General features: G+C 36.5%; 1 protein-coding gene across 1 annotated transcript in view; it reads right to left on the bottom strand.

Moving 5' to 3' along the window:
• The window catches only part of LOC150110329 (macrophage mannose receptor 1-like), a 154,717-nt gene that overhangs the window by 53,731 nt on the left and 86,759 nt on the right, over positions 1-14,227 (bottom strand). Inside the window, exon 16 of the mRNA XM_090392932.1 lies at positions 4,068-4,225. Coding sequence (XP_090249058.1) covers positions 4,068-4,225 — 158 coding nt within the window. The remainder of the gene's footprint in view (positions 1-4,067; positions 4,226-14,227) is intronic.

The following is a 14,227-nucleotide window of genomic DNA, read 5'->3' as shown; positions in this document are numbered from 1 at the left end:
AGTGGAAGCCCATCCTTCAAGAACATGTGATAAGAACAGAGGAGCCACAGAAAAGAAGTGAGCGGTTCGAGTTCATTATCAGTCCCCTGACTCACAAAATGAATTTATTGCTTGAGAGGCAATCTGCAAAGTACTTTGCAGCTATAATAGATTCCACGCCAGATTCTTCCCATATTGAACAGACATTTTTTTTTTGAGAGAGAGAGAGAGACGTATTTTTAAAAGAAACGCAGTATGCAATTCAAGAAAGATTTCTCAAGTTCGCAGATTGTAACAACAAAAGAGAAGAAATCGCTCAGTTGATAACTGATACGTACAGTGAAAAATACCATGCTCCTCTTTTCTGTGATTGTTGAGCTCAAGCCTCCTGTAATGGGGCAAATGTGGACGGAAACTAAAATGACGCACAAGAAAAAAAAAAAAATCAACAGCATTTCTTTCACCTTGCGGTTGTCACACACACACTCAACTTATGTAGAAATGATACTGCTGAATGCATACTTGAAGCAATAGCTATTTTGGGAACAATTCAAACTGTGTACCCCCTGTTCGGTTCAAGTCCTAAGCGGTGGGAATTACTACAAAACTGTTGGATGTTCTCTTCATGGTATGTATGGAACAAGATTGTCAGATCGTGTTGAATGTATAAAGCCTTTTGCAGCTCACCTTTCTGGCATTACATTAACACTGGAAGATCTCCCAGAGCTAAATTTGCCGTCCAAACCAAGTAATGAAGTCCATGCAGTTTTATCATATGTGACATCTTTTGCTTGTGTGTTAATGTCAGCCTTGTGGTACAAAATGTTAGCTAGCATAGATATTTGCAAGAGGGTCACATTCAAGCTAGAGATGCAACATTGGATGTTGAAGTAGCAAATATAAAATATTTCCTCACGCAGCTGACAAAACTTCGAAACAACTGGTAATGCATGCGGAATGCAGCCAAATTGGTTGCCCCAAAGCCAATTATAGAAATAAAACTCTCCAGTAGATGTGATGGAGTTATGTGCGATAGGGCAAGGCCACATGAACAGCACACCTAATGCTAACTTGGAAGAAATGAATGACACAGATGATACTTCAGAGGAGGTCTACTTCAGAAAGTGTGTTTTACGTTTTGGTAGACAATGATATATATCAGGATTAACTGTCCGATCGATTCAATGCTGTTAAGCAGTTGACAGAAAATTTGATTTCTTGTGGAAATATCTCACCATGTGCGAAAGTGATATGGAAAGAAACGCTTTATCTTTACCAGAGTAATATACTGCTGACCTTAATGGTAATGATTGTGGAAAATAAACTCAACATTTATCCTCATTATACAAAGCATATTTTATAAATTTACAGGTAAAGCCATTAGATCTATTGAATTTGTTAATAGAGTACAGACGTGATGACCTGTTTCCAAATGTTTGTGTTAGCTTAAGAATACTGTTAACAATTCCAGCAACAGTAACTTATGGAGAGGGAGAGATTATTTAGCAAATTTAAGCTAATTAATAATTATTAAAGGTCTACAAGGTCTCAGGAATTTCTTGTGGATTTGGAAAGGCTACGTATTAGTCAAACGTTCTGAACAATTAATTTTCATGCTGTGATTCGAAATTTTTAACAAAACAATCCAGAAAAGCGCTTTTTTGAGAGTAAATAGTACGTTTATCTACATTTGTTTAGTAATACTTATATCTTCTGATGATCGGATCCCATTGCAATATAAACGTGCGTTTCAATGTGAATTATTTCTCTTTATCTGTATTGCAGCGTAAACAAAGATGTTCAAATCAAATGTGCTTTCTTATCTCTGATCCTCTTTTATTTCATTTATATTTATCTTGGAGGGAATATAGGAACATAAGGCCTTAAATGCAGAAATTTAAGAGAGCGTTCCACTTCACCCGTCTTCCATATCCATGTTGACCTTACAGGTTACAGCTCCTTGCATAAAACCATAATGGATAATGGATAAAACAGAATGACTGATGGAGAAAGGAAAGGGGCGGCGCCTGTGATCGACTAACTCGAGACTAATTCGAAGAAAGGCTTAGAAAATGTTCCTCTAGTTGGCGATTAATCGAACTTAGAACAGTCTTTCTTCAAGGAACACAGCACTATCGATGGAAACGTCATTTCACCAAGTTACTGGTTAACACTACCCAAACTTCAACCATTGAGAAATAAATCTGCACTACATCATTCTCAAATAGCCGTGCAAGTAAAAGTTATTTGAGGTTGATTCAGGGGATAGTATGATGTACGCATACCAGCCACTAAATTAGAAATCTTTATGGAGAAGTACATAACATCACTTTCGTAGTATAATAAATAAAATAAATCAGCTAAAGCCTTTCATTCCCTTATAGGGAGTAGGCGAGGCCTTTTATACCCTACCTAGCTTTTGGAGACTAAGTGGGTAGTTCAATCTCCACCAGTAGCCAATCAGAGAAAGCTAGCCCATGTCTATCAATAATTATAGCAGCCACTGATGAAGAGGCTGGAAAACAAATGCTGCCATAACCCTAACAAGATATGCAAAATATTTGGTCTCGTGCATCACTGCCTGCTCTAGCCTACTATTAAAAAATGCTGATTATCAGTAATCGTCAAAAGTGTCGATCACAATGGAAAAAAACAAAGGATCTTTCGGAGTTCGATGAAGAGCTTATTGTATGTGCCCGTCTTGGCTGGAGCCACGATTCTAAAAATAGCAGAGTTCACTGGTTTGTCAAAAGGGGAGATATTCATGGCGTTTAATCAGTGGGAAAATGACCCCCATTCCTTCTTCTAAAAGGAATAACTGTGGTCCTAAGCCTTCTCAGATGATGGCGTTCTCGTCAGAGACGAGATTGCCGTCGTCTGAGAAGGCTTGTGAAGAAAAACAGAACTCCCTGGCTGCAGCAATTGACCGACGCATTTAATGAAGGATGTTCTCGACCCATATCTCACTGAACTATACGCTGGGAATTGAAGAGGTTTGGTATTGTCAGTCGCATGCCTATACGGAAACCAATGATTTTTGCGAAGTTTCTAATTTAGTGGCCGGCCTGTCCAGTAAACTCTTTCTCTTCGGCATATCCACTAGTATGGAAAATGGAATAGGTAGTAACATCAAAATGGTTATTTCGGGAGTTAACATTCTTACCTAATGCATGTAATAAATACAACACACCATGGATATTCTCAGCTTGTTCGGATACGCAGTCCGATAATTCTCCTCTCAAAAAAACCATAATAAAAGAAAAGAGTACAGCTCCATTTCCACTCATTGACACACTAGCCATTCCTGTAAGTCCAAATAAATTCATTGCCTTCTCTATATAATTTTCTCATAACCAGATAACCAACACACACAGTTATATCAGTTCACTCTAACCCTGAGCTTGAATATTTCTTCAAAATATCTCCTCATCAGCTTATACTTGCCACCATTTAAAAAATTCAGCTCTTCCATTGGGAATGTTTTCAACAATTTTCAAACAACAGTCTCTGTGCAAAACATTTCCACGCAGCTCTTTTACGAATGCTGTGTATAGTTTTCCTGTCGGTGCCAGTCTCAGAAAAAAGCGCTTATAAATTTCTGTGTGCAATTTGCTATGATACACTACAAAACTTTTATTTCCTATGTCACTTATGAGCATTTCTTGTGCATGCATTGCCATTCGTCTCTAAGTTATCAACAGATCTTAAGAATGTTCTCGGACAACTGAAAATTAGCTTCCTTTGAAATGCACACATTTTATAATTTCCAATACTGCTTACGCTTTGCTCTGCGTTGTTTGAACATCTACATTAACCTATGCTTTGTTTTAGCACTGTGCATTATGAGTTTGGCTTTTTTCTTGTCGCCTATCGTCATCTCATAGGCAGAGGGGACGATAATTAGAGCCACTTCAGTTCCATTATAACTTAGTGTTTGGGTGACTATATTTCACTATCGTGAACGTATATGTGTTGATGTTACTGAACAATTTCAATTATTAATCTTTAATAATTAAAAAATTATAAACCTGTAAAGTACGTTTCTTAAATAAATGAATTTCCTGGTAGCCACCTATAGTTACTATTACCTTTATCATAGCGTAGAAACGCGATGGTTCATTGGGAGTCCAGTGCACATAGTCAACAGGAGAATTATCAGCCCAGAAGTAAACCTCGTTGTCGACCTGGTTATGGAGGCCTATCCATGTGTTCGTGTCGAATTCGACCATCATACCGCTGAGGAAATCTAGAAAATTAAAGTTGTTGTAATAAAAGGATCAAAGAAATAATAAATAAACAATAAATATACAAATAATACAGGGAGATTTTAACAAACGTGCTTGGATTCGAAATTTGGATACTTACGGTTGTCGAACAGAAATTAGTAAATATATGCTTGCTTTATACCATCAATGGAGCTAATGAGAAATCTTTTTTTTTTCTCTGAAAAAAAATTTGCACGCATAGTTTTGAACAAATAAGCAGCCTGTTAGATATATGTCCGTGTATGTTCCAAAGAGGACTGTATAAACCTGTGGAAATGACGTTTGCTTTCATAATGCTAGTCCGCTATACGTTTGATCTGGATACAACTGTAAGAACTTTTCTAACCTTTCTTCCACCACTTCCCCAGTTAGTTGATTACTAGCACCAGCAAGTAGCTTTTCATAAGCTCATCCCCAACTCAAGACAATCGGATCATAGACCTCAAACTATTTCAGATGAGAATATTCAGTATTTCAGTTAGCGAACTATCAGATTTCATTGGCATCAGTTGTCTGTCATGTTCTCCGCCCTGAATATATGTAAACCCTGATAGCTTTGGGTCTGCTATCTGTGATCGCTTAGGGTGGAGATGGATTACCCTTCAAGTCTTCAAGATGATGGGACTAAACTGTCTCATTCACTTTCTATGGGAAAAAAGGATAAGGTGGATTTATATGTAAATACTATGCTCAGAAATTAATCTTATGGTCGTAATGTGCACAACCTTAACAGTGCTCGACATGATACTAACGAACTCCTTCCAGAGACGATCAGCCAGATAGGTCTCTTCAGCATTATGCTATGGCTTGTTAGGAAATGGCCTAATGCTTTTTCATTAGGTTCTTTCAGGGCTTATTAGTACTATACACTGCCACGAAGACAGACATTGGGCAGAAATATATCGCCCATATTGTAGGGAAATCAACTATTACACGTTTTTAATAATTAAGTTTGTTACCAGGCAACGAAAACCATCTCACTTGAATGACTTTAGAGTAACATTATCATGCTCACATAAACAAAGTCATGTCATGTTTTCTTCGAAAGAAGAAACCAAGAAATTAGTGTGTTTTCAAAGAAGACACTTGAATCTCACTTGAATGACTTTAGAGTAACATTATAATGCTCACATAAACAAAGTCATGTCATGTTTTCTTCGAAAGAAGAAACCAAGAAATTAGTGTGTTTTCAAAGAAGACACGACTTTGTCATGCCTTCTTTTTAAGACGCTCGCTGATATTAGTTGTAGCTCACTTTCGTAGCATACACACGTCACATCCATATCCGCATACATAAAAAAGTAGGTATACTTTTATTACTCAACCGTCCAACCTATGAATAATATTTTCATAAGTGCTGCGACATCGATAAAAATTCTTAATGCTATAAAACTAAAAATACGTAAGCACTTCATAACAATCAAAAAAGTCGATAGTTCTACTAAGTAGTTAGCTTTTCTCTCTCTCTCTCTCTCTCTCTCTCTCTCTCTCTCTCTCTCTCTCGCTCGCTCAAACTCATGCCAAACACTAATTCTCAAAAAGATACTGCCTTCCATAGATGCTGGCATACTGAACTAGTATCCACTTTTTTCTTCTATTTCCAATACGAACCTATAGCACGAGCCTCTCGTAGTCAATATCTATTCATATCCCCAGTACAAATCAAGTGAGTTAATTGTCCTCCTCTTTTTTCGTCCATTTATCTCCGTATTCTGGAACGATCTATGTTGCGTGTTCCCAAAGGAACATGTCCTCTTGCTTTCCTAAAGTTATCCATCCATGATTTATTCAACTTTTGGCACATTAGGCAGATAGGGAAGTAAGAAGATAGTAGAAAGAGATTAACATTAGATTTTAAGACCTGTACATTGTACAGGTCTTCAGGACATACATAAGTGAAACGTATTCCAGAAGACCACAGTAGAAGGAGTGAACAAAGAGAACGAACCGTTTCTTCTACGAGTTTCGAAAACGAAACTCACAAAAGAGAAAACCTACTTTTTTTAATGCTGGGTAAGTGATATTTATAATATGTTTACGCCAAGAGAAAGTTTATATTAATCCCAACCAGAGAAATTTTATCTTATCAAGAGATTAAGAGATTTTGAATGCCGTCAAAAGAAATATGGAAAAAATCGATTTTTTTCGGAGGAAAAAATATAATTTAATTTTACTAGCATTAAACGTAAGAGGATTATCAGAACATCATTGAAGAATGGTTTGAAGATAATAATTTTCTGTTATTCCGTCTATAATCTGAAAGCTTTGGATATCTATGAAGAGCTAGCCTTGTCATAAGAAAAAGACTGTTTCGGGGTACTATCCGATTAGCAGAAAAAAACTGTGGATGGGATCTTCGGAACTGTAGATTGTCGGCTCTTTATTTAAAGAAGAGAATCGGTGAAAGAACAAATCTTGCGTAATAGCATCATTAAATGCACAAAGATTGAGAATAAAGATTCATCTCTCTTCACTAGTAATGCGCATCTAAATAGAAGGCGGTCACCCTAAATGAAGAAGTTATCAGACAATTCTTTATTCCAAAATGTTTCGAGATATCAAGAAAGTAATTGGTTAATACTATCCAAACTTTCCCATGTCACTTGTCCAAAGGAGGATCACATAAGCAAGAATATTCCCTGTTGATTGACAGCGTCAAAATTCAATAAAGTGACCACATAATGATGAGAGGCCTCAATAAGCTTAAAAGTTGAATGTTAATTTTTTTTTCCGAAAGGACTGAAATGATTAATATTGGACAGTAATTATTATTATTATTATTATTATTATTATCTGAGACCTCCAGGGAGTCAAAAAGTCGTCGAGGTAGGCTGTAAATTACCCAACCCAGCAATCATACCTTCCCTTAAATTCATTTACACTAGATGCACTCACTACCCCAAAGGGCAAATTGTTGCACTCACTCACTGCTCTCTGAGAGAAAATCCTAACTCTTGCCCCTTTCTTGACTGAGAACAACCTTAACTTCCATGAATGCCCCCGTGTTCTCTCCCCGCCTTCCATATATCTAAAAATTTCATCATTTGAAGTGCTATAATACCCATTCAAAAGTTTATAGACCTCTATCATATCACCCCTCTTTCTCCTGTTAACCAGAGTCTGTAATCCACATACTCGCAATCTGTCCTCATAATCTAAATCCCATAATCCGGATATAATCTTTGATGATTTTCCACAGCTTCTTTATCCCCTTGAAACCCAGGGGACCAAATCTGTGCACAGTAATCCAAGTGTGGTCTTATCAAAGCCTTATAAAGAGGCAAAATCACTTCCTTATCCTTACATGTCAAGGTTCGCTTCAACATAGAAATTATCCTCTGAGTTGTATTTGCAACTTTTGCTATGTGACCTTTGAACTTTAAATTCTTATCCACCAATACACCAAGATCCCTTGCCTCTTCAGTTTCTTGTAGCATAACCCCGCTAATATAATATGCCTCTGGATCTCTAATCACGCCAAAGTGCATAACTTTACAGTTACTAACATTAAATTGACAGCCAATTTCGTTTCCCAGATTTCCAGTCTATTCAAATCATTTTGTAATTGCTGAATATCAGTAGCATCCCTTATTGCCGTGCCTATCTTCTCATCATCAGTAAACAATTGAAAATCTGATGATAGACCCTGATTGAAGTCATTAATGTACAGATTGAACAATAATGGCCCAAGGACTGAACCCTGAGGTACACTACAGATTATCTTAAATCTGGCAGATTCACACCCACTGTATACCACTTTTTGATATCTGTCTGTTAACCGTCCCCTGATCCAAGTCAATAGATTATGTTCCAATCCCATATTCTCCAGTTTACGCAATAGCCTATCGTGTGGTATCCTATCAAATGCCTTAGAAAAATTCATCATTATCGTAGTGTATCTATTTCCTTTATCCAACTCGGCCGTAATATTGTTATAAAATATGAACAAATTGCTAAAACATGACCTTCCTTTAGTAACCCCATGCTGTTCCCTGCAGAGTATAGAATGATTGTCTACCCATTTCTGTATGCGAGTTCTTACTAGCTTCTCTAAAATCTTCACTACCATACCAGAAATGCTAATAGGTCGGTAGTTAGACACATCAGTTTTTGCACCACCCTTGTGCAATGGAACTATATTACATTCCTTCCATTCCCGTGGTATCATTCCTGAGCTAAGACTCAAGTTATACAAATGTGTGAAAGGCCTAGCCAATTCAACTGAACATTCCTTTAACAAACGGGCAGATATTCCATCTATCTCTATTGACAAATTCTTATCCAAGTTATGCAAAAGCTCTTCAACCTCATTTTTATGAACCTCTAATTCTTCATCCAACGTAGCAGTAGCACTGTGCACCATACTACATACACCTCGTTGATATATCTTAGCAAAGTGAGCACTTATTAACTGAACAATCTCCTTAGCTTCCGACACTCGTGTACCATCTGGATTCAATAAAGTTATTCTTCCACATTAATTCTTTCTTTTGCTTGCGGCATAACGATAAAATTCTTTTGGATTGCCTTTAGCTTACATGGCCAATTTCTTTCCATACACCGTTTTAGCTTTTCTCACAATGCTCGTTACTTTTCTGGCCTATATTTCATAACTCCTCTCACTCTTATTCTCACGATACGCTTTCCACATCACCTTCTTCTTGTGGATTTCTAGCTTAATAAGGCTGTACATCCATTTCACTCCCAACCTATTTACTCTTCGAACACTAGGGATACATTCAGATACCGCCTCATTCAAGTACTTTTTCAAAGATTCTCATGCATTGCTGACATATTTTCCATTCAGTAACTGATACCATTGGACCAAAGATAGTATTCTTCTAAGTCGATCATAATTTCCAGCTTTGTAGTTCAGCATGTAGCCCGTTTTAATCGAGGCTTCAATACAAGTAGATACTTCCCTAGAAAGAACAGCATGATCACTGTCACCAATTGGTGGTAAAATAGCTATATTCTTGACAAAGATCTCTTCTGACGCTATGAGCAAATCCAACACTCTTTGACCTCGAGTTCCTTCTTTCACATGCTGCTTGAGAAAGTTATCCCGCAACAATTCAATAAATTCCTGTTCTTTCTGATCATGAGATTTCTCTTATACCCAATCAATGTTTGGAAAATTAAAGTCACCCATAATATTCGCTTGGAACCCATAAGGCTAATTTGGCGATGCATTTCTTCGTCCCCTACAACTGAGCTGCCAGGTCTGTAGCAACACCCCCACCATATATTTCATTCTGTTTACCTCCACTTCGCACCAAATAGACTCAAACTCATCGCTAAATGGGACATTGTAACCATTATTGTTTTCTTGTATTTCTAGCCTAACTGGACTTAAGTCATCTGATATCATTAGTAGCACTCCTCCTCCTCTCCTATCTCTTCTGTCATTCCTAAAAATAGTATATCAGTTACACTCGATCCCTCTTACCATATCTGATTCTGATAGCTATGTTTCACTAATGCCAACAATCTTAGGCCACATCGCATTCAATAAAGCAACATACTCAACCCCTTTGTTTCTAATGCTCCTGGCATTTGTGTATAGACATAATAAATTACGACCTACCTTATTCTTATAATTAGATATGCAATGTATTTGGCCTTGTTCTAGAATTTTCTCTTTTTCATCCCCAGACATACTTAAAAGGCCCGAACCCAAAGAATATTTTTCCACTACCACGCCACATACATAACCATGTTCAAGCGCATTTTTATCTTTATCACGTTTGTATACCATAGCTGAACCTTCACACACATTTTGCCCATTTCTCCCTTGATGATCTAGTTCCCTGACTCTCTGCATTAAGTCTCATACCAAGAAGTAATTTCTCCAAGCTTCTGATACCAAATGAATTCAAGTGCAGGCCACCATTCTTATACAAATCTTTTCTGCCATCAAACACACCCCCACACGTCTAAAACCTCACATCCGTATCTTCTACATAGCCTGCACGTGAAATCATTTGCTATCATCGCCCTCCTTCTTAACTCAGTACTATGATATCTAGGTAGTAATTCTACAATTTTTCTCTCTCACATTTCTTTCTCACTTCTTCCCACAGACCTTTCATATACCAGCACTACCATTTCTTTTACATTTCTTTTTTTGGTTTTCAATTACGTTTGTTGTAGTTTTAATTTTCGCTCCCGGGAAACTAGAAGTGGTGACTCCCTCGGCAAGCGCAAATTTTAAAATTGAGTCATCATACAATATTATCTCTTTTTTCTTCGATATTAACTGACTTACCTTGTTGTTATTAATATTTGATTTCCATGTTCAGTATTTTCCTGCCTGTTCTTGTTCTCATCCTTTTTCTTATCCTGTCGAAGTTTAAACAAACGTTTTTCCACGTTTTCCAATTTCCTGGTGGATTTCCTAATAATTTCTTTTAACCGAGCTATTTCTAATGTCAGCGTATCTTCAGATTAATTATTATCATCACTGAAATAGTGTTTTGGTTCAGAACAAACACTTTCTTCAGTAGCAACTTTAGCTTTGGTCATTGCCTTGTTAGGACAAATTTTTGGCGCCATTTTTAAGAATAGTAAAAACTAATATTTTTTCTGAAATTATGTTATAAAACACTTTATTACAATAACTACACTAGTAAAACTACAATAATATACAAAAATACACAATTGAATATAAGAAAACACTTAATAAATCAACAAAAATCACAAATCTTTTAGGAGCTCTCTGACAGTATGTCTTTTCAGCTGCTAGCCTCGATAATTTGATGTGGCAAATAATAACAATAATAATAACGCTGTGTAGGTATACGAACGGGCGCACGGTGAGTGATATCGTTGACCCCGATTTTTATAGGTTTTAAAGTGGTTCCACTTCCTGTTTTTAATTTGAAAGTGTTCCCAAGTAATTCTACTTGTCACGCCGAAGACAGTGATATAAAATTCACCAAAATCAGCTAAGAAGAAACCAAATTTTGAAGTGTTGAAAAGTAAACAGAGAGGACTGTGGTCAACAACGAGCGAAGAACAAAGTACGTCGCCATCTTTACAATCACGCCACAATTGCTCAAGGGAAGAAAGGTGAGTCATGAAATGCATCAAATGCCTGGAGGATTTATCGTCCGACGGAAATCAAATAACCTGTATGAAATGCAGTAGGATTCTACACTTAAAATGTGCCGGCTTTTCATAAATAACCTAGCAACGTAAAACCAATGCAAACACGAGGAATGAAAGTATGTAATCTGCAGGAGGAACAAAGAAACACACCTAAGGCAGCCACCTACAGTGCAGTCTATTATACCGGAGGCAAAATCAGATGACGAACTGAACAGACAAAAAATGCAGGTGAGTCCTATAATTTCAACTCTTTAAATATACTAATAGAAAATGGTCTAGAGACTATAAAAGCCAACTTAGTAGATCTTGTGCAAGAACTCTTCGACAAACAGAACGAAGAAATAACAAAACAACCTAACGAATATAAAGATTTGGTCAAATATAATAATAACTTAGCAGTGATAGAAGTGTTGCAAACGGTAAAAGACATCAAAATCAGCATTAACGGGCTAAATGATAGGCAACGCAATTTGATGAAAGAAACATCTCCGAACTCCACCAAGAACTTCATTCTCTAAAACTACAATACGAACGTTTAAATCAGCAACAACATAAACAAGATCTTAACATAAACGGTCTTCCTGAAACTGCACCTACAGAAAACTTCAGAGACGTAGTTTTAAAATAATCCTTGCAATTGACATCCCCCTACAATTTAACAACATTCAGACTGTAAATCGGATTCCTAGGAAGAGCTAAAAACAAGGCATGCCATGACCAGTACCAGGTCATAGTTCGTCTTGCAAGCAAGTCCACAAGAGACAATTTCATAAAAGCCAGCAGACAGAAAAAACCAGTTGTCAAGGGCTTGAACGCATTGCAAGACAATACACCAATCTTCCTATCCGAATATTTAACACCATTCAACCAGAATCTCTTGTACCAAGCAAAAACAGGAAAAAAATTACTAATTTTTGTGGATCAGAGATTCCAAGATATTCTTGAGGAAGTCACAAAACTTCAAAACCGATACAAATTAAAAGCTCAGAAGACATAGGAAAGGCTGCCACAGTAAAAAAAAAAAGACTCCTAATTAGTTCAAAAAGAAGACCACAATAAAAATGAATGTGAACCTTCAAGACAGATGCAGTAACACCAGAACATAACACCGGCGATTTCACTTTGATCAGACCTTTCAAATCGTTCATTTGAACCACCAAAACATTAGCCTACTTCCAACACAGCAATTAAATCAATAAAACAAATGCATATATCTAACCGGTGTCATCCTTAGATATGCTCATTCAAAAGCTTCGTGGATGCAAGCAGAGACATTACATCTCATCTGAGATCAACAAAAAAAAAGAATTATTTATTGCATTGAAATTGAAGTGCTGTAGTTACAGCGGTTAAAAACATTAAAAAGTAAAAATTGTGAAGTATACATAATTTGCTGTTATACTATAAATGCTGTTAAAAAATGTAATCTTATCCAATTGCAAACTATAAATTACCATCCATAGTAACCATTATTAACGCATTTTAGAATACAAAAATTTGTATGAAATTTACTGTAAATATGTGTGTGTGTGTGTGTGTGTGTGTGTGTGTGTGTGTGTGTGTGTGTGTGTGTGTGTGTGTGTGTGTGTGTGTGTGTGTGTGTGTGTGTGTGTGTGTGTGTGTGTGTGTGTGTGCGTGTGTGTGTGTGTGTGTGTGTGTGTGTGTGTAATATGTAAATATATGTAAATATGCATATATATGTAAATGCTCTGTAAGTTGATAAATAAAATGTTATTACAGAAAAAAAAATTAAACATGAATCCGTAGACTCATCAGGGCTGGGGCCATCAATCTTAACACTAACCATCGATATCTATACAATACTCGTCATATTTTTCTTTCAACTTAATCACCGACAAAGCACTCACAATTGACTCTAGCAATTCCTTTCGCTGATTCACCACTTCCAAGAATATATTTTTCTCGTGTTATCAATTTGGAAAAGATTCTTGTGATCTCTTTCTGAAGAAATATGAAGGGAATGGGAATGACTGATGTGTATTTGGAATTGTATTATGATTACCAATATCGTCTGCGCAAAAATTTGAGAAAAAGAAGAATCACGTCAGCAGATTGCCTTTTACTGTGAGTAGCGATGCAATAGAATCACGCAAGGGCAAAACAGAGTGGCTCTGAAGTTGAGAAGACATCAGAAAGTCCAGCACAAATTTGAAATACAAAGATTCTGCATTTTTATTGTTTCGAAATTAAATTTGGTGTGTTGATAATTTGATTACAGTTTCTGACTTTGTTATAAACAAAAAGGATATGGAGACTTTGAAGAAAACCAGTTGTGATACCAACAGTTCAAGTTGTAGACGAGATTCAAGACTGGGTCTTTCCAGCAAAAACAAAAAGAGCATAAATGGAGAATAAATGCTTCCATCCTGTAAAATAACTGCTTGGGTGATACGTTCTTGTGATTGAAATATGAATTATCAGTTTTGTGATTCAAATATGCACATATTTGAATCACAAGAATGATAAAAAATAAACGTAATTCAACAAGGGAAATGAAGTACAGAAACTTTTAAAAAAAATCAAAAAGAACATGCGTACTTCCTTCACTTCTTAACCCTTGCTCACATACAGCACTGTTGTTGCTTGTTTGGACCTCTTATAGAAATTGCGAGAAAAACAACTAAAGCCACAATATCAAGTCAGTTAAATTCGTGGTTTTCGACAGGTTTGTGTGTTTTGAGGTTAATAAACACAAGTTTCCTATTAGAATCACACTAATATGAGACCGCACTTTTTTTGTTTGCGAGATTAATAAAAAACAGGGTTGAAAATTAAATCAGAAACATGACTTGATTGAGTCCTACTCAAAATATTGATTGCTTTTAAATTTTGTTATTAAAATTCCGTCCGTA

The sequence above is a fragment of the Typopeltis vanoorti genome, chromosome 1 (assembly GCF_054136105.1).
Source record: "Typopeltis vanoorti isolate ZY-2024b chromosome 1, IOZ_Tvanoo_1.0, whole genome shotgun sequence".
In the NCBI taxonomy this organism is placed as follows: Eukaryota; Metazoa; Arthropoda; class Arachnida; order Uropygi; family Thelyphonidae; genus Typopeltis; species Typopeltis vanoorti.
Note: the sequence above shows the minus strand (reverse complement) of the source record. Positions and strands in the feature narration are given on the sequence as shown.